At 37.1% G+C, this 24,908-nt stretch overlaps 2 protein-coding genes and 1 long non-coding RNA gene across 3 annotated transcripts; 2 read left to right on the top strand and 1 right to left on the bottom strand.

The window, feature by feature from the left end:
* The first annotated feature begins 1,390 nt into the window (after positions 1-1,390).
* Positions 1,391-16,171, top strand: LOC143885533 (uncharacterized). Its single transcript, XM_077389747.1, has 6 exons — positions 1,391-1,851; positions 9,390-9,542; positions 10,737-10,892; positions 12,400-12,555; positions 14,613-14,765; positions 15,999-16,171. The coding sequence occupies exons 1-6, from the start codon at positions 1,479-1,481 to the stop codon at positions 16,166-16,168; spliced, it is 1,161 nt and encodes a 386-aa protein (XP_077245862.1). The 5' UTR covers positions 1,391-1,478; the 3' UTR covers positions 16,169-16,171.
* Positions 16,172-17,079: 908 nt separating this feature from the next.
* On the top strand, positions 17,080-18,910 carry LOC143883268 (uncharacterized). The gene has a single exon (XM_077386614.1). It carries the CDS (start codon positions 17,126-17,128, stop codon positions 18,908-18,910), a length of 1,785 nt encoding a protein of 594 aa, XP_077242729.1. The 5' UTR covers positions 17,080-17,125.
* A 1,180-nt stretch (positions 18,911-20,090) lies between these two features.
* Positions 20,091-24,162, bottom strand: LOC143885536 (uncharacterized). Its single transcript, XR_013253415.1, has 2 exons — positions 23,920-24,162; positions 20,091-23,653 (listed from the first exon to the last, which is right to left on the bottom strand). It is a non-coding gene; the product is annotated as an uncharacterized LOC143885536 (long non-coding RNA).
* Between the last annotated feature and the right edge of the window lie 746 nt (positions 24,163-24,908).

The raw sequence follows: 24,908 nt of genomic DNA, 5'->3' as shown, positions 1-24,908 counted from the left end.
ATGTGATGCAATCAAGGGTCCTTTTTCCAGCTCTTTATGCAAGGCCGCCCTTGCATCTATCATTCCTCATAAATCTGTAGACAAACTTCGGCTCAACTATATGTTTGAACGATCCGAGGGAAAACCCAATTAATTTGGATCCGCTTTGAAACAGATCCTAGCAGTTTTGAGCCAAGGGCGAATGGAAGAAATTTTGGGTGTGAATTTATCCATTGGTAGGGCGAATGTAGTTTTTTGACCAAAAGTGTCTTTGATCTAATTCTCATTTGTAGTATATAAACCTGCATCTTCTTTAAATAAATAGAAAATAAATAAATAAAGGGTGACAACGGAATCTCACGTGTTCACACCAAGAGTGCAAGTCATGATCGAGCAATCAAGACCATCATTTTTTCTTTGTGGGATCCACCTATTCATCATATTCAATAGTTTAATTCAGGAAAAAACGAAAAAAGTAGGCTTGTGGGCCCCCCTGCTACTCTTTTCCTGCCTATTCCGATGGCTCTCGCAATTTTCCACGGACAGGGAAAAAGCAAGAGGTTTCGTAGTTTCTTTGACGACGAGGTCAGGTAGTTGGGCCCACTTAGGGATCCGCCTGCCGGCCACCACGCGTGACAAATTCGTGGGCTGAGGTGGTGCGAACTCACGATATTTCCTCAGTGCTTCCGATTTTATGGGAGATTTTTTTTTCGCCCCCTGTAGGATAATGCGCCCCATGTTAATTGGAACTGGGGCAGACTTTAACGCTTTTTGACGTCAAATCACGTGACAAGCGGGGCGCATTATCCTACAGTGAGGCGATAAAATCATCATCGCTTTCTTTGTTTTCTTATTATTTATATTATGGGAAATGATATCAGCACAACCATGTTTGAACAATTGCTCCTACCTAACTTGTCTTTTTATTTATTTTTTATTGGCTTGTCTTTTTCTTTTTTAATAGCTCTGCAGTTTTTTGACGGTCTAGATTGACCAAAAGTGTCTTTGATCTAATTCTCATTTGTAATATATATACCTGCATCTTCTTTAAATAAATAGAAAATAAATAAATAAAGGTTACACAAAATGATAATGAGTGTGAGACCTACCATCCTTTAATTATTGATGAGTGATTTAGAGTGTGAGACCTACCATCCTTTAATTATTTTTTTTTGAATGGTAACCATCCTTTAATTATTGATACCTGCACTGGAAGTATTCTCTTGACTCTCATGTTAGACGGATAGAAAAAGAGACCACCTTTCCTGTCAAAGCTGTGGGTCTCACTCTTTATGAGATGTCACTATTACTACGCGTTTTTCCCTTATTTGTGAGCTCAGCTTCTACTTTAGACATTTGGACAGTCCAGATTTATGAATGGTGAGGTGGCGAAGACCGGGAAGCCTTTGGATCCACCTTCCACCTTCCACATTTCCTTCTCTACATATAGAGTGAAACTACAACCGAGCTTTTAGTTTGGAGATAAACTTGCTAAAAATATGAGGGGTTTACACGCGTATAGTATTGTTGGGGTGTTGTGGTTTGTGAGTGTGTGTTGCTGCTTTTACAAGGGCCAAGCATGTTTGGAGGAAGAGAGAAAAGCTCTCTTGCAATTGAAAGACTCCATCAACGACTATCCAAATAATGCTACTTATCCTGTCTTGGAAGATTGGGTTGGAGAGGATTGCTGTCAATGGGGGGGTGTATCATGCTCTACTTCTTCATCTCACGTGATAGGAATCCACCTTTCCAATGCAAGGGATCCTTCATTAGGAGTGTGGTATCCTAATGCTACTCTGTTTGCCCAATTCAAAGAATTGGAGTCACTAGATTTGACTTATAATCAGATCGGTGGATGGGTTATGCCAGAAGGTAATACTTGTTTCCTCCAATTTTATAAAATCCTTCCTCAAATTGCATAAAAACCCTCAATCTCTTTTCTTAGGCAATTCAAAGATATTGATGGATGCTTAGCAAATCAGGTTTTTCTTTTAGTTCAACAAAGACCTAAAATGGATTCACCGTCTATATATTTTCTGAAATTCTCCAAAAGGAAAAAAGAACAAAAACAACAATGGACAAATGGTAATTTGAAAGCAGTGGTATCCAACAATCATTCCTGCCATGAGGCCCATATATGTTTTAGTATTATTATAAAAGGGGAGGAAATATAGTCATCAGCACCTCACTCTCTCATCGTCTCTTCCTTTTGCTGGGTTCATTCAAATGAAAAACTTAAAGACGTTGAATCTTGGGGGAAATATGCTAAAACAAAGCAGCCAATCCTTGTCAGGTATAGAGTCTAGATCGAATCTTACAAACAGTCGATAGAATCATATTCTAACGACCTTCTTTGGATGGAAATTGAACTACGTTTATGATTTGTATGAAACATCTTCTACTCTTTTCTTCTTTGTTTTGTCATTTGTAAAATGCTTGTTTTCACTATAATTTGCTCATTTCTTGCATGATTATGTGGTTTGAAAAGCCTACTATATTTGGGTCTTAGCTACAACAATTTTGAAGCACTTCCACCGTGTCTGCTAAGCAAGCTCTCTCCATTGGAAGTGTTGTTCTTATATACGAATAACCTGAAAGGAGACTTACCTGGTATTCTGCATTTTGACATTTCATTTCTGTGTTAGTTGAAGCAGTGTTAAAAATCAAAGAGTAGATTTTTTCCATTTAGAATTAGTGATGTGGAACAGGTGAGTAGGAAATGGGTCTTAAGTTGAAAAACTTTAATCTCTATAGACTGAGGTGTTTTAGGTCAAAATTCAAGTTTAATTTTTAGAGAAACAGCACCCTCTATCTTGGAACATTGTTATGAATGAGGATTTATCAATAACAACTCAAAAACGATCGGCCGGAAAGAAACACTTAAAACAGAACGTTAACTCCAACTCATGAAAGAACATGTTTCTATTTTTCTTGGCCCACTGACCACTTAGAGAAATGATCGGATCTGATCACTATGGATGCAGAACTGATTTAGTAGGTGGAAGTTAAAGGAGATTCCTTAATTTCTCTTCACACTTGTCATCTGAGCATAGAGATGACATGAGATGGGAAAGACCCTTGCAGATTCAAAGTTGACATGAAAGATAAATTTTACAAGCGTGGGACTGATTACATTCAAAGCAATTCAAGATAAAGGAGATGAAATGGAGCACCTTACCTTTGAAAACTGCCAAAAATGAAACTCCTCTCCTTTATTTATAAAGGAAGAGAAGTCTACTAGAAGCTGCTGCCATCTTATGACAGCTCAAGCCAGCTGGCTTGCTGAAGTGGCATGCTACATGGCTTCTTGTAAGGCTCTCAATCATGTGGTCCCTTCTTGCTCAAAGGCCCCCCTTCTCGCCTTCTCTAAGCTCCCAATTGAGTGACACATGGTGTGTTATTGTGCTTTAACGCTTTTTAACAATCAGTCCTCCCAACCGCCTATGCCCTACCATCCTTTCTACCTGATATTGCCTCTCATATGACAACATTGACATTACAACATTTAACCCCCTGTACGCATAAAGGAAAGTAAAAATACGACTACTCTATGCTAAAAAGAAACCCACGCTCCTCAAACTCCCCCCCTTCAAAAGAACATTCCCTCAAGCTCACGTCTTTCTCCAGGCAGACTCGACACAGGTTCTAGGAGGCCCTTTGCCCGGGGCCGATCCATGTCAACACCTTGCCTCGTTGTCAATGGTGTATCGCACCACCTGCCTACTTCTGATGGTGCCTTGTCTTTATCTCCATCTTGAATTTCAAGTAAGTTTTATGTCCCAAGGCTATCCTCACGAATCAAATGTTTCTGCCATAATGTTCTATCATGATCCAGAAAAGGATCGTGAATGAAAAGCTCTATTAAGTCAAAATGGTCCCTTGTCATCTCAAGATCTAGGCCGTCCACTGCCCACACCCTTGGGCACAATATGGTCGTCCTCTGCAAATGCCATCCACTCTCCATCATCCTCTATGAAGTGTTCCTTGTATCTACGACGTCAGACTGACAATCCTCCCAAATCTCATTTTGTGTGTCAAACTCCCCTGTCTCCACACAAGAATCTATCATCAACCAGCTCATGTACACACATCAATTGATGTAGATCGCCACGTTTAGATCAAATTGTCATGCTAGTTCCCAAAGGTTAGCGGAAAACTCTGAAGATCTGATCTTCAAGACTTGGATCTAAATGCAAAGCTTTCAACAACAGTGATGAAGTTCGATCTACTCACTCTTCAGAAATGAGTTTTAGAATTCTGGTCAGGTTGAGGCTTCGCTATCACTATATTCTTTTTGAAATTAATGCTCGCGAATGTATACTGCTACTCAGATTGAGCTCTCATATTGAAGATTCTTCTAACCAAGGACTTTTGATTCTTTGGGATTCAGTTGTGTTTCAGTGATGGAAGCTGCAAAGCAATCTCAGATTTGCAAGCTCCAGGTTGAAACAAACTCCTCCAATGATTGCTCCTTAGTAAACTCAATTTGGCCAGATCCTCTCACTTGTTGTTTGACAATAGCTCGCTGGATTGGAGTTCAGCGAGGTTTCCTTCACTCACTGAACTGGTTCGAGTTTATTGTGAAGAGAAGAAGTAGATCCAGAGAAGATATTAAGAAGTATCAAATTGGTAACTGAATACCTTCAGCTCTGAGTTCTCCTGTTCTAGGAAACTCAGATCTAGCACTTGAACCCAAGTATTGGAGGGGAAAAATACAAATCAGAGAGAAGGAGCAATAGGACCTAGAGCTTGTAGAATTCTAGAGTGGAGAGCCGAAACTTGTAGATCCGGAATGCCTTTGTATTCAGGTGGACCGAAGCTCAGCTTCAGAAAATTATCGCCTCAAGCCAGGATACGACAAGCAGGTGGCAGCTCAAGCTCCACATAGTTGATTTTCATGATAACATAGCACGATGTCTTTTCTCCTTCCAGCTCAAAATGGATCAAAGGTTCATCAATACCAATTCTCAAATACCTGTTTGGATCGAACAACCAGAAAGCATAGAATTTTCTCAAAAACAGAGTGTCGGTGGTACTCTGTTTCTGTGTTCTTCTAGAATATAAGAAACAAAAGTTGAATCCTTTAAGATCAAGTGGATTTGTTGTTTTGTAGAGATGTAAGAAGATAATAAGTATAGGATCCACAATACTTGTTGTTAACAGTTGACACTCTGTATTCCATTAAGACGAATGATCAGTTTTCCCAAAGACGAATTATCTGCCATGAAGTAGTGTAAAAACACAGTGGTTTTATTGCCTCCTAGATGACTCCTTTCCCGATTTCAATTCTGTTCAAGGAAGGCTTTCGAAATTTCATGAAAAACGTGAACAGATTCATGCATTTTCTATTTTGATCTATTAGATCTTTATGAGGAAAGATCTCAGAGATGAAGTCCAGCAATGAAGGCAGAGAGGACCGAATGGATTGCACGTCCAGAACAAAGCGAAAAAGAACACTTAAGGATATGGAATCGAACAACGAGGCTCTCCTCCAATTGCTAAATCTCTAAAACTCCAAGTCTCATGAAAACAAAGAGAATTCCTCAAGTATCCTAATAAGCTGCAGTTCGTGTGACGGGGATGGTTTTCCTGGTATGATCCAAGGAAAAAAAACAATGGAGGCAGAGCAATGTGTGATGCTCTGTTTGTTTTATTCTGTGAATAAATTCGATGGAAAACTGTAAAACTCTCAATGGAGGAAATATGAGCGACCAAAGAAGGACTTTGTCACTCCTTGATGTGCTTGTCATGAGGCTTTCCATTTGAGTTGCTTGTGGAGTAATCTCATATTGACCTGAACTTAATCCACAATACTAACAAGCGAATCATTAGATTATAAATTTCAATCAATTTGGGTTTGGGATCAATCAAAACAGGGGTGATCGTTGAACCACTGAGCTTACAAAATTTCCGCAAATTTGGTGGACTTTTCGACAATTTCTATGGAAATTTTGGTGGACATCTTTAAAATTTCGATGGGAATATTTAAAATCTGGGTGGAAATCTTGTAAATAAGCATGAAAATGAAATTTTGGAATTTCAATGAAACCGTGTAAAACAAATGACTCATTGTGAATTTTGTTTCGGTCTTGGCCGAATTCCAAAATTTCGGCTGAAATTTAAAACCATGCCACCAGTCTGATGTCTTGGAAAGCAGCCCTCACTTCCGCTTTGTTAGATTCCTTGATACCAAAAGGCCCAGGGAAGGCTCGCTTAGTATCACCAGTCTTGTCTCTAATAAGGCCTCCGATGCTGGTCAAACCTGGGTTGCCAAAGCTAGAACCATCGAAATTTAGCTTCAAACAATTGGGGTGTGAGTGACATTTTTAGCATTATTCATAGAAGTGATATAGAAATTTGTGTTAGTATCTAAGTCAAATAAAAAATGTGGAAAATTGATCGTACCTCTTGCCATGATGATCATATTGACATTGCTTTATGATATGTGCTACTATTGAAAATGCTCCTATCTTCGAGTATTGTTGATCACTGGAATGATTTTGCAATATAGCCAAGTTATGATGCTCAGATCAATAGAATCTTTGGCCTTACCTTTGGTATATCAAAGAAAAATCATAATAAAATCCTGAGATCTAAATATCTCTTGCTCCCATCAATCAAAAACCCATATTAATAAAAGAGATTAGGGTTAACCCTCCTAGTGAAACACACCTTCCTTCTTAAAGTTGAACTTCTAATAGATTTAATCTTTAATTTATCTAAAATCCATTTTAGCAAAAATCCTAAACATGGATTAATAAAAAATCTAAGTGGCAATGTCGGCTACCCTATTAGATCTCACGAGAGATTATTCCAGTATTCTCCCAGCGGTCCATATTGACACTGCTATGTTCTGGGTAAAAAAAGACCGGGCTTTGGACACTTTAAATTTCTGAAGTATGGGCATACATCATTTCCTTTAACAAATAATCTCTTTAGTCTAGTCTTTCAGGGAAAATATACATTCATGTAAAGAGAACTAAGTATATAGATCATGGCAGCAAATACCCAAATAATGAGCATTACATTCCATATATCACGGAAATAATGATTTCCTTTTATGAGTACTTAATGTGGTGCACTCTTTATGATAAGACTAACTAATATCCATTCCATTCCAACTTTATGTTGTGCTCGTGGTTAATCTTCCTTTGACTATATCCAAATGTATAAACTTTACCTATGATACGAATCATCAAATTTTGTTTCAACATTAAGTTAAAAGTGTCTCGTAATCGCGATCAAACACTAAGGCCCTGTTTGTTTTAGATTTTGAGAAAGGATTGTGAGTTCAAAACTGATTACTGGACTAAAAATTAAATGTAATTTTGATTCCAATAATCAGTTTGGGACTCACAAACGATTCTTAAAATCCAAAACAAGCAGGGCCTAAATGAACTAATCAATCCCATATGCTCTACATGCCCCTGATGTGATATGTATGGAAGCCTTTCTTTGTCACTTGGTATGCGGCTATCATCACAATGTATATGTGCTTCACAGTAGGGGTGGACATGGTTCCGGTTCGAACCGAGGAACCGAACCGAACCAGCACATTTGGTTCTATTCGGTTCGGTTCCATTTCTATATGGTTCGGTTCCAGATCAGAAATCCGGGAACCGGTGCAAATTCGGTTCGGTTCTGGGTTTGGGATCTCGGAACCAAGAACCGAACCGAGAACCGAATTGGTTTAATGTGAGTTTTGCTTTGGATATTAGGGACTGTTTGCTTTGAATATTAGGGCCTTATTATTTCCCAAATTTGTAGTTCGTGGCTTCATGCATTGCCAAAATTTGTGCATGATTATCCCACTTGTTTGTACTTCTTCATACTTCATATAAGTTTTGCATTGCCCAAATTTGCGCCTGTTACTGTTACTGTTAGTGCTTGTAATTCATATATAAACAGGGCCATTGGTGAAGGTTGGGTAAACCCAGAACCGAACCGAACCGAATCGATTATATATGGTTCTGGTTCGGTTCTGTTCCACACATATGGTTCGGTTCTGGTTCCAATTTCAGGGAACCGATTATATATGGTTCGGTCCTGGGTTTAGCCCAAAACCGAACCAAACCGGACCATGTCCACCCCTACTTAATACCCAAATGATGATCCCTAACGTTCTCCCTAACAATATGATACTTTAAGTAATTATGCTTATTGTCGTTGTCACTCTTCTTTCTCCTTAGAGAAGAAACCTACTGTAGCATTATCCCAATAAATAACATATAGCCTAGAGATATGAGTGCACGACTCCAAGCCTTGTGATAAAATTCTGCAACCATAGTGCCTGTATCGCAGTCTTGTAGCATGGAACGAACTCTGCCTCAATACTAGAAGAAAATATCTGACACTAATGCTTCATGTTTTGTATGAGATGAGATTTCCCTCCTTCCACATAAGTAAGGAGGACATCCCTAAGGTAGACTTCATATAATCGAGGTATTGTATTTATAAGAGAAAATTAGCAGCTTAGCCTTTTGTGAATGATCCTTAAACAGAACATCGCTCAAACAAAACCTCAAATGAGTCTTACGATCAAGCCTAGCGTCAACATCATGTCATACATAGGGACAAGGGTGTGGAATCAAGATCATTGATCTGGTGAAACATGATGAGGAAAACCCATATGGTTCTAGTCCCATACCTAATGGACATCCCATTCACCCAATTAACTGCTATAAATAATCAAAGGTTTAGCTTCTGATAGAGAAAACATTAACGAAGCCTAATACTCAAGTGCTAGGATCATTCAATCAAGGTTGGGCAAACAATAATGTGCCAGGTTTAATTTCGCCAGTTAGTTAACAAAACAGATCACGTCCACAGGGCACAAGTGGAGGGCCCAGGATGTGGGCCCAGGAAGTTATATGTCTTCAAGGATGTGAAGAATTGATAATGACTATTTATCTCGTAGACTATGAAAATATAATAAAACAAAGTTAACTTTTTTTTTTTGGAAACCTTAAAACGAGGGTTGGTTAAAGAACCCAGTATCATGTCTCTTGGCAAAAGTAACAAATTTTCCTTCTTGCAATTGACTATTCGGTTTTAGCTAAAACAACATATTTTTGTTGTAAGGTGGGGTCCTTTTTTTGGCTATCCATGTCATTCAACTCATGCTCATATGTTATTAAAAAGAATTTTATTCTTGGACAAATTATGCAAAAAAAGAAAACGAAAAAAGGGAATATAAGGGGAAGAAACGGAAATTGGGTCCATTTTATGCAGGCATCATCGCAGGGAAGTTGGTGGTCATGAGAGTCACACCTTTGATTGATTTAATCCAAAAGAAAACAGGGCCTAAGAATCACCGTTTTTTGCATTATTCCTTTGCATTGAAAGGAATTTGTTTTTTGGTAATAAATGAAATGTGCTCATACTTTTTTGTCTTCATCATTTTCTTGTAGGTTTATGCAGCTTGAAGAGACTCAAGCAACTAGATCTCCCGGATAACCAACTCGATGATCGAAGTCTTCCATCATGTCTAGGAAACCTTTCGTCCCTGGAAGATTTAGATATATCAGATAATAATCTTAGAAACCCAATTGGCATCTCAACAGGTACGGATTGGCAATAGTATCTTTCTCATCCGAAATGATGATGGTTGAAGTAGTTTTTCTCTTCACTTTCACTTATCTCATAATTTCAAAGATAAGATGATGCATATAATACGCTTTTTGTACAGGCCTTAGGGTATCTGGGGATCTTTAGTAGCTGCACCCCTTTTCAATTTTCGAAAGGCAACTGATCAAGGCACAAACTTGTTTTGACAATAGAGCAAATTAACTCATCTTGTCCACCTGGGGAGATCAGATAATGACTGTCGTTGGCGAAATTAACAAATAGAAGCTAAAGCTTTGATAGTTGTAGGCCTTAAATCTGACATATGTGATCTCTGATTGTACTATATGGGTTGCCTCATGATAGTCCATTAAATCAACGGTCTTAATTACACCCTTGACCATTAAATCATGATAGTCCATTAAATCAACCTTGTGGGCTACGCCATGAGGAACTACGCATATGGCCCTTTTGGATTGCAGGAATTTTCTTAAAAAGTTTGGAAAAGAAATTTTTTATAAAATTTCTTCCTTTTCCATTGACTGATTACAAAGTTTTATTTATTAGGATTTTCTTTTTATAATGGTACCCTCTAAATAAACCGTAACCATATGATTCCCCTCTAAATTGTGAAATAAAAAAAAAATCAAAGAAAATATTTTCTGCGAGAAATGTTTTTCTGCAATCCAAACAGGGCTGAAACAAATCTCATATGTTTTTCTGCAATCCAAACAGGGCTTAAACAAATCTCCTAGGATGAATACTAGGCCAAGATTAGATACATTCCACATTGGCACAAGGGTGTGCGTAACCAAGGCCCTTGATATGGCAAACCCTCATGAGGCAACGCATATGGCCCTAGCACCACACCCAACGGCCATCCCATCAGTAAGGGCCCATTTGGATACCCAGAAGATTTTGATTTGGATTTCTCACATTTGCAGCCCTTTTTGTGTTGTGATTTGGATCCCGATCAAATCCTTGGATTTCCAAATCAGCTACTGACAGTGAAAAAAATCAGATTTCCAAATATGCTGTGGTAATAAGTAATTGGAAATCCACAAATCTGTCTCCCTCAACATGAGCTGCCGGATCTATTCATTTTGTATTCAAAACTCAATTCCAAATCCAAATACACAATATCAACTATCCAAACGGGCCCTAAGATTATGTCTTGTTCATTTTTCTTGTAGGTTTATGTGGCTTGAAGAGACTCACGCAACTAGATCTCAGCATTAACAATCTTCACGATCAAAGTCTTGCATCATGTCTAGGCAACCTCTCCTCCCTTCAAAACCTGCATTTATCAGGGAATAATCTGACATTCACATTTGGCGACATCTCAACAGGTACGGGGCATTTCTTGACAGGATTTTATTATTTTTCTTGACAGGATTTTATCATTTAAGAAAAGTAAACTATACATTTAATAAAGAAAATAGCATCTAATCAAGATTGGGAAAATGATAAAGAGCCCATTTTTGTGGCTGTCAGCTAAATCAACAGAATTGATCAACTTCCACATGGCACCAGTAGGCCCAGAAAGTGATCAATAGGAAAAAAATCTAAGGGTGATTTTTTTAGCATTTTTCATATAAGTAATATAAAACTTTTCTGTGATATAGTATAACTAAGGCAGACTGGCAGACCATATTTGGATAATGGCATTACTCACTTTGTTTTGCACCTTTTATGAGTGGATGTTTATACCATCTTGAATATTGTAGTGTCATTATCAAAATACGGTAGTGCAGATATCAGTCCCCCTAAAATAATCTTCCAACCTTGTGACAATAGAATTTGGCACTACTCTGTTTTCATAATTGCAGAATCTCAGCTTGTCTTTTCTTCCTTAATTGCTTTGAGTGCAAAGGGGAACTATAATAACCTTTGACAGCTATTTAAATGATAAAAGACAAGATGAGTTAGTGCAATTATCAAAACATGGGAGTGTCAACATTAGTAGCCTAGAATATACACTAATACAATACCTAAGATGGAAGTTCAATTTTTGCACCCATAGATCAGAAAAGAATATATAACAATAATGCAGGGAAATAAACCACACTAAAAAGGGGAAAGAAGAAAAAAGAAAAAAAATGAAAGATTTTAGTTGGGCTTTTGTTGATGTATATTACACAAACACTACCCAAATCACGCACCACTCTTACTCCAAGGCTTGATGACAACAACGACAATGATAACCACGATTATGAGAAGGAGTATAATAGCAAAGCACGTCCATTTCCGTTTGTTCCTTTGCAATTTCTAAGCCTTTTGGAGAGCAACCGTCCCAGATGAAACGTGATCCACCGCGCTCGAAACCTAAGTTAAAACCATACTTAGCAAAACGTGATTCGGCACCACAAAAAGGATGGGGATGGGAAAAATTCGAGTTTAATACAATATTGGTTCAAAAAATGTAGTAAAAAATGAAAACACAAAAAAATGCATTAAAACTTTTGTCATTTACAAAAATATAGTGGGGGTAATAAAGTTGGAAAGTTGGGCAAAAAATGTATTTAATACCATCTTAAACGTGCTTAAAACATTTTCCACAGAAAATGGGGGTTTTTACTATAAAAGTTTTAAACAAAGTACTAACTCCATGCCAATAAAAAGAGATTTTTTTCAAAAGAAAAGAAAAACTCTCCTTAAACAGTGTTTCGTTCACTACGGTTAAAAGATACTGTGTATATGTAATGTAACAACAACCACCCGATAACAACAACTTCGAGATGATTTTTTAGCATTTTTTTAGCATTTTTAGTTTTGTATTCCATTGAGAGCAATTTATTGTTTAGTAATAAATGAAATGGGTTTTGGGTGTTTATGTCTTGATCATTTTTCTTGTAGGTTTATGTGGCTTGAAGAGACTCACGAATCTATATCTCGGCAATAACAATCTTGATGATCAAAGTCTTGCATCATGTCTAGGCAACCTCTCCTCCCTTCAAACCCTGGATTTATCATGGAATAATCTGACATTCACATCTGGTGCCATCTCAACAGGTACGGGGCAGTAGCATTTCCTCACCCAAAATGATGATGTGTGAAGTATTTTTTGACAGGATTTTGTTATTTTTCTGACATAATACTACCCGCTTTAAGAAAAGTAAACTATACATTTAATAAAGAAAATGGGAAATGATATTCCCACCCCCTCTTTTAAGATCTTTGGATCTCACAAGTCAAGTCACAACACAGAGTCAACCAATACAATGGCTGGGCCAAATCTTATAGTTATATCTTCTCCACATGTTTACAGGACTAATTATGTTATTACTTTCAGTGGTCATGGTTAGGATCAAGCCTAGGATCAACATTAAGTTCCACATATGGTCAGGGGTGTAATCAAGACCGTTGATTAAGTGGACCATCATGAGGCAACCCATATTGTCCAAGTCTTATGCCTAATGAGATCCCATTCGTCAGATCAAGGCCTACAAATATCAAAGCTTTAGCTTCTTTTAACAGAATCCTTAAAACAAGGCTTGATTGGTTAGCATCTCCATATTTTTTTAGCATATTCTTTCACGATTGTCTCAGACATAACAGAATCCCATATGCTCTACATGCCCCTTATGTGGTATGTATGGAAGCCTTTTTTGTCACTTGGTATGCAACTATCATCACAGTGTATATCCCTAACGTTTTCCCAAATGATGATCCCTAACGTTTTCCCTAACAATATGATACTTTAAGTAATTATGCTTATTGTCACTGTCACTCTTCTTTCTCCTTAGAGAAGAAACCTACTGTAGCATTATCCCAATAAATAAGATATAGCCTAGAGATATGAGTGTACGACTCCAAGCCTTGTAATAAAATTCTACAACCATAGTGCCTGTATCGCAGTCTTGTAATTTATCTAAAATCCATTTTAGCAAAAATCCTAGACATGGATTAATAAAAAATCTAAGTGGCAATGTCGGCTACCCTATTGACACTGCTATGTTCTGGGTAAAAAAAGACCGGGCTTTGGACACTTCAAATTTCTGAAGTATGGACTTACATAATTTCCTTTAACAAATAATCTCGACACTGCTATGTTCTGGGTAAAAAAAGACCGGGCTTTGGACACTTCAAATTTCTAAAGTATGGACTTACATAATTTCCTTTAACAAATAATCTCTTTAGTCTAGTCTTTCAGGGAAAATATACATTCATGTAAAGAGAACTAAATATATAGATCATGGCAGCAAATACCCAAATAATGAGCATTACATTCCATAAAATAAAGAAATAATGATTTCCTTTTATGAGTACTTAATGTGGTGCATTCTTTATGATAAGACTAACTAATATCCATTCCATTCCAACTTTATTTTGTGCTCATGGTTAATCTTCCTTTGACTATATCCAAATGTATACACTTTACATATGATACGAATCACCAAATGTAGTTTCAACATTAAATTTAAAAGTGTCTCGTAATCGCAATCAAACACTAAGGTTCTGTTTGTTTTAGATTTTGAGAATGGATTGTGAGTTCAAAACTGATTACTGGACTAAAAATTAAAAGTAATTTTGAGTCCAATAATCAGTTTGGGACTCACAAAGGATTCTTAAAATCCAAAACAATTTTGAGTCCAATAATCAGTTTTTGTTAAACTTGGGGCATCATCGCAGGGAAGTTGGTGGTCATGAGAGTCCCACCTTTGATTGATCTAATCCGTTTATGTCGTCAGCATTGCTTTAGTTCTCCAAAAACCCAAGTGTCACTCCAAACGGACACTCCTAACATCTCATAATATCTCTATCCAAAAGAAAACAAGGCCTGAGAATCACTTTTTTAGCTTTTTTCTTTTATGTAATATAGAAATCTGATTTTTTTCCTTTGCATTGAAAGGAATTTGTTTTTTGGTAATAAATTAAGGGCAGTGACAAATCGACTCCCAAATATCTTAAATCGACTCACATGTGTCTATCTCTCTCCTCTTTCTCTGTCTAACCAAGAGGAGAGAGAAAGACACATGGGGAGTCGATTTAAGATATATGGGAGTCGATTTATCACTCCCATAAATTAAATGTGCTCATATGTTTTTGTCTTCATCATTTTCTTGTAGGTTTATGCAGCTTGAAGAGACTCAAGACTCTAGATCTCAGGGTTAACCAACTTGATGATCGAAGTTTTCCATCATGTCTAGGAAACCTTTCGTCCCTGGAACATTTATCTTTATCAGATAATAATCTTAGAAACCCAATTGGCATGTCAACAGGTAAGGAGTGGCAATAGTATTTTTCTCATCCGAAATGATGATGGTTGAAGTAGTTTTTCTCTTCACTTTCACTTTCACTTATCTCATAATTTCAATGATAAGATGAAGCATAAAATACGCTTTTGGTATAGTCCTTACGGTATCTTGGGATCTTCAGCAGCTGCATCCATTTTCAATTTTCGAAAGGCAAACTGATCACGGCATATAATGACTGTCATAGGCCTATGAAAAATATAATAATAAAAAGTTAACCTGTTTTTTCTTTTTGGAGAAACCATAAAAACGAGGATTGATTGATCAATAGGCTACTATCATGTCTCTTGGGGAAAGTAACAAATTTTCCTTCCTTCAATTTTTAAAATAACACAAATACACATTAGATTAATTGTTTATTCGGTTTTAGCAAAAACAACATATTTTTGGGTTAGGCCAAAACCGAAAGATCTTGGGTTCGATGGAGATCCAAGAACAAGGTGAACCGCAAGGAATCCGAGATCAATCACGGAGACCTCTCAAACACAATTATATGTCCAAATCAACAGAACTTAAATCTTAAGGTTTTTAAAGATTTTTTGGATGGGATCTTAGCTTGGATCACGATTTCTGGCCTCCAAGAATGGTCTCTCCACTTTCTCCCACACGAACACGCTCCTTTAGGGCACACGAACACGCTCTTTTAGGGCTGTTGCACGATTAGACTAGGTTAAACTTTGAAAAAACAACCCGAAAGTTGTATTTTTATGTGTTTAATATGAAGCCCTAACCCAAGTTTTGCAAATAGACAAAAACACCCTCTTAAAGCTTTAGCTTCTATTAGAGAGGAGTTAAAGGGGGCGAATGCCGAGTCCAAGGGGCGAATTTATCACGGCCCTTTCTAATGGGATCAGAACCTTATGGGTTACCCCATGATGAAGTACAAGGGTGTGCGTAACCAAGGCCCTTGATCTGGCAGACCATCATGAGGCAACACATATGGCCCTAGCACCACACCTAACTGCCATCCCATCAGTAAGATTAATTATTGAATACAAATATGAAAGCTTTAGCGGCTTTTGGTGTGAGACCTCCTAAATCAAGGCTCAGGATCATCTCATCAAGATTGGGAAAATGATAAAGAGCCACTTTTGTCTAGGCAACTAGACAAAAGTGATCAATAGGAAAAAAAATCTAACGGTGATTTTTTAAGCAGTTTTCATATAAGTAAATATAAAACTTTGATCATTTTTCTTGTAGGTTTATGTGGCTTGAAGAGACTCACGAATCTATATCTCGGCAATAACAATCTTGATGATCAAAGTCTTGCATCATGTCTAGGCAACCTCTCCTCCCTTCAAACCCTGGATTTATCATGGAATAATCTGACATTCACATCTGGTGCCATCTCAACAGGTACGGGGCAGTAGCATTTCCTCACCCAAAATGATGATGTGTGAAGTATTTTTTGACAGGATTTTGTTATTTTTCTGATATAATACTACCCGCTTTATGAAAAGTAAACTATACATTTAATAAAGAAAATGGGAAATGATATTCCCACCCCCTCTTTTAAGATCTTTGGATCTCACAAGTCAAGTCACAACACAGAGTCAACCAATACAATGGTTGGGCCAAATCTTATAGTTATTTCATCTCCACATGTTTACAGGACTAATGGTTAGGATGAAGCCTAGGGTCAACATTAAGTTCCACATATGGTCAGGGGTGTAATCAAGACCGTTGATCAAGTTGACCATCATAAGTCAACCCATACTGTCCAAGTCTTATGCCTAACTTAGATCCCATTCGTCATATTAAGGCCTACAAAACATTGAAAAAGGATGCGGAACTTCCTTCTCGATTTTCTCAAACATAACGGAATGTTTTATCTGACATTCACATCTGGCGCCATCTCAACAGGTACGTTATGTTATGTTATTAGCCTTTTTATGAAGATAAGCAAAAAAATGAAAAAGGGAAGAAATAGCGAATGGGACCCACGTTGGAGATTTGATGTATGAGGGCATCATCCAGAGGAAGTTGGTGGTCTTGAAGGTCCCACCTTTGATTGATCTTATCCTTACATTTGATAGGCCTTACATTGAGTCAAGGTGTGAGAATATTATTTCCCAAAATATGACTATTTACATTTACACTAATAAATTGGAAAAAAACGAAAAATAAATTTTATTAGAAACTTGTTTTTTAGCGAAGAATTTTATCTTGCCTCATAATCATACAATGGGGCTTCCTCGTTATCATTTTGCAACATCAATCTAATTTTGTCACCATTTTCTCTCTGTCTTATTCTCACAGGGATTTGCAAACTAAGGAACTTAAGTCGCTTGAATCTCATAAGGAATTCAATTGAGGATCATCCATGTATGGAAGGCATGCATAACCTTCAAGAGCTTATTCTCTCCCACAATCGCGTTACAGGGAAGATTCCTTCATTCATTTTCAACAACCTAACGAAGATAGAGTCTATTTATCTTTCAAATAATCAGTTCATGGGTGAGTTCTCATTTTCTAGTTTTGCCAACCTCTCGAAGCTTTCAGGTGTTGACCTTTCAAACAATGTCCAATTAGTGGTCGAAACCCAACATCCACATTGGGTTCCTACTTTTCAACTCCAGTGGTTGTCCTTAGAAAATTGCAACCTCAACAAACATAGCACTTGTACCATTCCCAGCTTTCTTTCTAGCCAGGTTAAGTTATCTCAATTAAATTTGCGTCATAACTCTCTTAAAGGGATCATCCCGTCTTGGCTATTGTACAATATGTCAAGTGATTCCTTGTCGTTGACGGGTAACTTGTTCGAAGGTTCAATTCCTCAGTCTACCCACAACACTATATCAGTTCTCACTTCTCTAGATATCTCTGACAATAATCTAAGCGGGTCACTTCTTACAAACATCGGCACACTCTTCCCTCAATTGAATTACTTCAACCTATCCAAAAATATTTTGCAAGGTAGGATCCCGTCATCCATGGGTGAAATAGAACGCTTATCTATCTTGGACCTATCTTCCAACAACTTTTCAGGAGAAATGCCACATCAACTCACCAAAAATTGCACTCGGCTGGTTTACCTCAATATATCAAGTAATAGATTGCAAGGAGACATTCTCCCAGTTGATGCTAACTTGATACGATTACAATATTTATTTGCCAGCCACAATAACTTCACTGGAAAAATCCCATCTGGCCTGTTAAATAGCCCTGACTTGATGATTCTTGATATGCGAAAAAATACACTATCCGACACTATTCCTAGTTGGCTATTCTCCCTCTCAAAATTAGTATCAATTCTCTTAGGGAATAATTTCTTTCGAGGAAACATTTCAATACAACTGTGTCAACTAAGTAACCTCCATACCTTGGATCTCTCCAACAATTCTTTTTCTGGAAATTTACCTTCTTGTCTCAACAACATAAGTTCATGGAAGAAAACAAATCAAATCCAAATTTCTGAAGTTTTCTTAAATGGTACATACTTTCATCCTAGGCCTTCAACTTCTTTCACCACAAAGGGTGTAACTTACTTTTACGAGGGCCTTCCTTTTGGCTTGATGACTGGAATTGATTTGTCCATGAATCAATTGCAGGGTGATATTCCATTCCAAATAGGAGACTTGGAAGCACTTCACTCATTAAATTTTTCCAACAACCTGCTAACTGGCTATCTTCCACAATCCTTACAAAACCTAAAAAGCTTGGAGAGTTTGGATCTTTCCCACAACAAGTTAGTTGGGAGAATCCCTTATGAATTATCTCAACTGGATTCACTTGGTTCTTTCTCTGTCGCCTACAATAACCTATCAGGTAAGATCCCTTTTGATAAACACCTTACCACATTTGGTAAGGATAGCTATGAGGGAAATCCAAATCTTTGTGGACCACCAATAGAAAGAAATTGCTCCTTGGAAATCCCTTCACAACCTCCTAGAGATGTGGGGAAAAATTCTAGGGTTCTTGATAATCCTGTGATTTTCTACTCATTCGTGGCAATGTCATATGCTTTGGGATTTTGGGGATTCATCGGCTTTCTCATCCTCAACAAAAATGGGAGGCATAAATACTTCAGAGCTATGGATGCATATATTGACCGGTCGATTGAGAACCTCTCAGAATTCCGTAGTTACTTGAAAAATTGTAGTTTCAAATAATGGTACAATTTTCTTTTAGTTGTAATGCAAAATGATTGTTGGAGCTAATAATAAGCTTTATCTTGAGTTTTAAGTTAATAATTTGATATTTTTGCAATGAATGGCTTATGACCACAAAGATCAAACCGCCTACCCAAAGCGATGGTGTTGATCACTCCATATCAACAATTATATGGTTGGGATGGCACAAAAAAAAATAACTGCTTGAACTTTTAATAAATTATTGTTAGATAATCATCACCTGCATTGTGAGGGTGTCCCAGATTGTGTTGGTTGTTCCTAGCAATCTCTTTAGACTATAACATCCTCTTAGAGTGATAGCTGAGATATCTTCACTATATATATATATATATATATATATATATATATATATATATATATATATATATATATATATACACACACACACACTAGTAAGAAACCCTGTGCGATGCACGGGTAAAAAAACAAAAGCCCTAAAAACTTACACTTAAATAGCTTGATTGCATATGTGGAAGGAAAGATAAAAAATACCATAAGAGACAAATAGAACTAAAAGAGAGATCCAAAGAAGCGGCAAGCCTGTTGGGAAATGAAATTAAAATGTAGCCGGCAATGTTTCATAACTAATATAAACAACCTAACAATAAGGTATTCACCTTTCTAACATGACTTCGCTCAACAGCCTATTGATATGACAGATGTGGGGAAAATAGAAAGACCAAGCATGAAAAGAACCTCAACCACAATATAGTACTATCAATTGAAGAGGTGGATATAAAGTAGGTGGATTTTGATATGGCCATTCCTAGCACAACCAAACTGAAACAATTTGGATAATTGACTACGTAGGCCCCACCTTGACAAACAAAAGACCCCCACTCAAAATAACAAAGGACAATTTACTATCCTTCTTTTCATTACAATGACGAATCCAAATCTTAACCTGTAAAGTGGTATTAGAACATCACAAAAACTTTGAATTCTACATGGACACAGTAATGAACCTCAATTCTACACCCCGTGCGATGCACGGGCAAAAAAAGAAAGTTTGGCTTAAAATTGTTTCAAAGGCAGAAATATGCATTCGTTAAAAATATTAAGTTTGGAGATGCAGGTTTTGCCTCAAAACATGTGAAAAAAGAGTAATAGCTCTTATAAATTATCTATTTAAAAATGGACATGAAAATGGAGGAGTAAAGAATAACAAATTCATTTTCTTGGAAAGAGGAAGGAATAACAAATTCAGTTTCGTAAACATAAACAGAATGAAAATCGAGCAAAATCCCAACTTCTAAGCCAACAAATCAAAGACAGACTATCAACGAAAGTTCAAGTGGTGAACATCGTCTCCTGTTCTTAACTGATGAAATAAGATGAAACCTCAATTTCCCACTCTACTCCACCCAAGCAACTGTCATTCTATGCAAGTGGACCTCTCCAACTGCAACTCAAGCCTGCAAGCTCAACAACAAAATTATTCATGTGGGACCTATGAAAAAGCAACTACGGAAGGATTAGAAGATTTCAGTTCTTTATCAAAAAGCAGAAATGCAACTACGGAAGCATTAGAAGATTTTATTTCTTTATCAAAAAGCAGAAATTTTGAATAAGTAACTCCTATGATCCAAATTTCAAAATACATACCATTTAGGACAAATGTGACAATGATCAAAAGGAGATGCTGTTTTGCTGATAATGATCCATACAGTTGGTTATTCAAGCACAATAAAGAGATCATTAACCTTGGTATGGTGGGTTGAACAGATGAGACTCCACAAACACCCCTTGTTCGGTCAAAGCTGTACCCACTTGGAGGGTAAAGCCAGCTCCTAAAGAATGGCCAGCAACACATACATTGGAGGTTCCTAATCTATCAACCGCCAAATTTAGTGCCTTGAAAGCTACATTATATCTGACAGATTTGTAAACCCTACTTGGTAAAATGTTTGGGCCATCTTGTATGCAAACACGCATTACATTGAAAGTGATTGTATGTGCATTACATTTTTGTACTGTTCATGTAATAGTAAATAAATTACCATCTCCTTCTCATAAACATATCTATTTGGGTATGAAAGAAACAAACAAGATTGACATAGTACCATCTGCAACATGGATTCATGACAAACAAAATCTGAGTATACTTACTCAAGGAGTCATCTTCTTAGAAGTTCTCCATAGAGTAGCAACCTGCCCTCGCCATTCTTGGATTCAAATGTGTACACATTCATATCTTGTTACAAACACATAATCCAGTGCGGGTATACATGGACAGCTTGTATGCCCAGAGACGAATAATCACTGTAAACAATACATGAGGATGCCACATACCTTGGCAATCAGCATTGAGAGGCTTGTGTTTCCTTTATCAACTGAAGTACGGCTTGCCTCTCAGAGGCAGCAGTAGATATCCTCGAAACGTGTCTATTTAAACAAAAGTATAGCAGCAAACATAGAAAGAAAAAAGTTACCTGAGTTCCGAACCCAAAAATATTGAGGACTATGAGATACCAAAGAAGAATTAACATTCTAGCAATCGTCATGGAAATTGTAATAACTATTGCCAGCAGACAACTAACAGTCATGAATTTTCTAGGCAAGAGAAGTGAGGGCGGATTTTTATGGAGTGGAGACAAAGTAAACCTGTATCAACTAAACTTCAAGTCAATTTGTAGTACAGTAACTTGTGTTATGGCCATGGTTTTAAATTTCAGTTTCGGTTATAATTTCGGTCTTGACCAAAACCAAAAATTTTGGCCAAAAACCGGTAATTGGAAAATTTATTAATTAATTATTTAACAAATTTCGGCTGAAATTACCAAAATTTTGGAATAATTTTATATTTTAAAAGAAAAATCAATTTCTTAAAATTTTGAATGGTAAAACATGGAATTTCAGATTTCGCCAAATTTGGTTTTTGGTATTTCGGATCTGAAATTTGAAACCATGGTTATGGTAAATCCGAAATTTGAAACCATGGTTATGGTGAGATTATATGTATCACAGAAAATACCTTAAGAGTATCTGCAATTGGTGACCGTATAAAATGAATGAGGGATCTGATTAGTAAAGGTGTAGAAATCAGAGGCATCAAATTGGTCCTTGGGATGAGATTAGAAAGTTTTTGTGCATAAATTCCAAAGTTCAATTTCCTAATAAGCAACAAAAAAAAGGCCACAGAAATGTGGTTATCTAGCATCTTGAAACAATGATCTTTCCATGAAAGAGGGATTGTTTTTAGAAGGTAGGGATGTAAAAAAAAAGACCTCGAAACTTAGTTTTCTACCATCGTCAAACAATGATTTTTCCATTTGGCAAGAATTCCTAATAGATGTTTGGACTTGGCAAAAAGTCAGCATAGTAATATTGTAACAAAGTTCGGAATTGGGAGAAAGAAACTTTGCAAAAAAGAAAGGAATATGGAAGGATGTTTGGACTTGGCATTGAATTCCCCTTATGAAAACCAGAGGGAAAAAATCTTAATAGATGCTGAAATACTTGAATCGTAGTCCAAGTACACTTGACTTGGATATCTTCCTCTCAAAGAAGGTATCCCATATTGTCGAAGATATGTAAAATCGTTATGAAAAAGAAACCAATATTAACACTGGAATGACGATTGGAGTTGGCATTTCATCCATAACCACGTAAATTCCCCTTATGAAAAGCAACAGGAATTTTTCTATGGAAATATCAATGCAACAAACAATGGCACAAACATAACTAATCCCATAAACATCAATGCAACAAACATAACTACGTGCATGCCCACTAAGAAATGTGATGAAACTTCTTAGAAAAGGCATTGAGCACTGACATGAATTTCTTCCATTTCAAAGACGGCTTTGAGCTTTGGACACCATTTTCTATAACAAAGCAGGTCTTGAGATAGAAATTACCAATCCCAAAAAAAATCAGCCAAGTAACACCTACCAAAATTTGACTGAAAAATATGAATCTAAATACCAACATGCCATCAAAATGGCAAGCTAATCTAAACCAATTCAGCGTATTGAGCATCCCATCCAACAACACCATAAAAGGAAGATGAGAGTAAAATAATAGCCCTGTTTGGGTTGCCAGATTTTTTTGGAAATGTTTGGAAAATGAAAAAAAATTTACATTAAAAATTAGTAGCCCAAACAAAAATTTTCGGATTGCAGGATTTTCTTGGAAATGTTTGGAGAAGATACCCAAGCATTGTAACAAAAAGAGAAGATACCCATGATGATTTGCAAGACTGAAAAGGAATTGGGAGAAGCGGCACCCTCCTCGCTCCACACTTGCTGAATGCCGGGGCTACAATACTGTGCTAAAAAATGTTGTGCCTGCTAAATCTACACTTGTGTTCCTCTTATGGCTCTGGTTGATATAAAACTCTAAGTGGTGGGTCACTGTTGCAATTTGGGTACTATGCATATGATATGATTTTTGAATCACCAGGCGATATCAGAGAATGGAATACAAAGAAGAATATAACGTTGAGCAAATGGTAGATATACTGCCCCTTAAAATCAGTGAATGGAATGAGAAAACAGAGAAAAGAATAAAACTGCAAGTTCACTAAGTTCTTTTCCTTCATATCCTCGAGGATATGAAGGAAAAGAAGAAAAAAATTGCCTCATTAATAGTAAAAAATATTACCTTTTTTTCTATCAAAAGTAATACCATAGCGTGACAGAGCAACACACAGTGGTAAAATTCACCTTTAAGAAGGTTGAATGTATTGCTTCGTAGGAGATGAAAACTGCCCTCCAGATCCTGATTTCCAAGAATGAAGCTGGGCATGAGAATGGGTTTGTAGCAAAAATAGATACCAAATTGTCATCCATGAAGAAAACTAAAAAATTATCTTAGATTTCATAGAGGAGACAAATACCCCTAAAGCCAATGTATTAGACAGGGGGACAGGGAAAGGCTTTGAGGGTATGAAACCCTACATTACCCCAAAAAAAAAAATACAAAAATCCCAAGGTTGTAGAAGATAAACAGGAAACCTAAGAAGAAGAGGAAGATAAGGAAAATACCTTTTTTTCTTGGACCGTGTATTCCTTCAGGAACTGAAAGCAGAGCTAGGCCTGAGGAGAGAGAGGGGTGATGGTGGAATGGCAAAAGTCAGGAAAAACAAATCCGGAATATATCGCAAGACGTTAAGATGGAGAAACCAACGGACATCGAGAGAGAGAGAGCGAGAGAATATCGCAGGCCAAGATTTTAGGCGTATCAAGAGACGAAGGTGGTGACGTTGAGATGAGGAAAGCAATCGAGAGAGAGAGAGAGAGAGAGAGAGATCACGAGCAATCCTTTTCTTTGGCTTCTATTTTCTCTCTTCATGTGAGGACGAAGGAGAGGCTGACATGTAAGGAAATCTTATTTTCTGAGATTTTTTTTTAAATAAACGAAAACCCAGAAAATATATGTTAAGACGAAGGGGAGGCTGACAAGTCAGCATGATAAACACTAAAAAACCCTTTCCTCTTTATTATAATACTAGTGGGACACCCCGTGCGATGCACGGGAGCTTCTAGACAATAAAGAAACTGCATATTACGGAAACCTTATAGATCGGAGGGTTGCGATCATCCCATCGAAATAATTTTGGGGGCACAACATATTTGCGTCGCGGCCCATCAAATGGAAGGCTTGGATCATCCTATGGCGTTGACCACAAACTTAATTTGAAAAATCTGGATGGGGCCTACAATTTGGCCTTAATGTTAATGCACGACCCACACCATAAGATGATTGAAACCATTCATTTGATGGGCTACAATGTAAATAGGTCGTGCCCCAAAAATCATTTCCATTGGATGATCACAACTTTTCAATCTATAGAGGTCGTCGTAATCTGTAGTTTTTCTTTAGATCGGAGGGCTATGATTATCAAATGGAGGGTTTGGATCATGGGGTGGTGCGTACAATTCATTTTGAAAAATACAGGTGGGGCCTGCCTCGTTCAAAGATTTGAAGAAATTAATATTTGGGCTCACCAATTGTGGGGTATAGACCAGTTCAA

Source organism: Tasmannia lanceolata, unplaced genomic scaffold, assembly GCF_043159265.1.
Source record: "Tasmannia lanceolata isolate RefF3 unplaced genomic scaffold, GAP_Taslan_0.1 ptg000008l, whole genome shotgun sequence".
Taxonomy (NCBI): Eukaryota; Viridiplantae; Streptophyta; class Magnoliopsida; order Canellales; family Winteraceae; genus Tasmannia; species Tasmannia lanceolata.
Note: the sequence above shows the minus strand (reverse complement) of the source record. Positions and strands in the feature narration are given on the sequence as shown.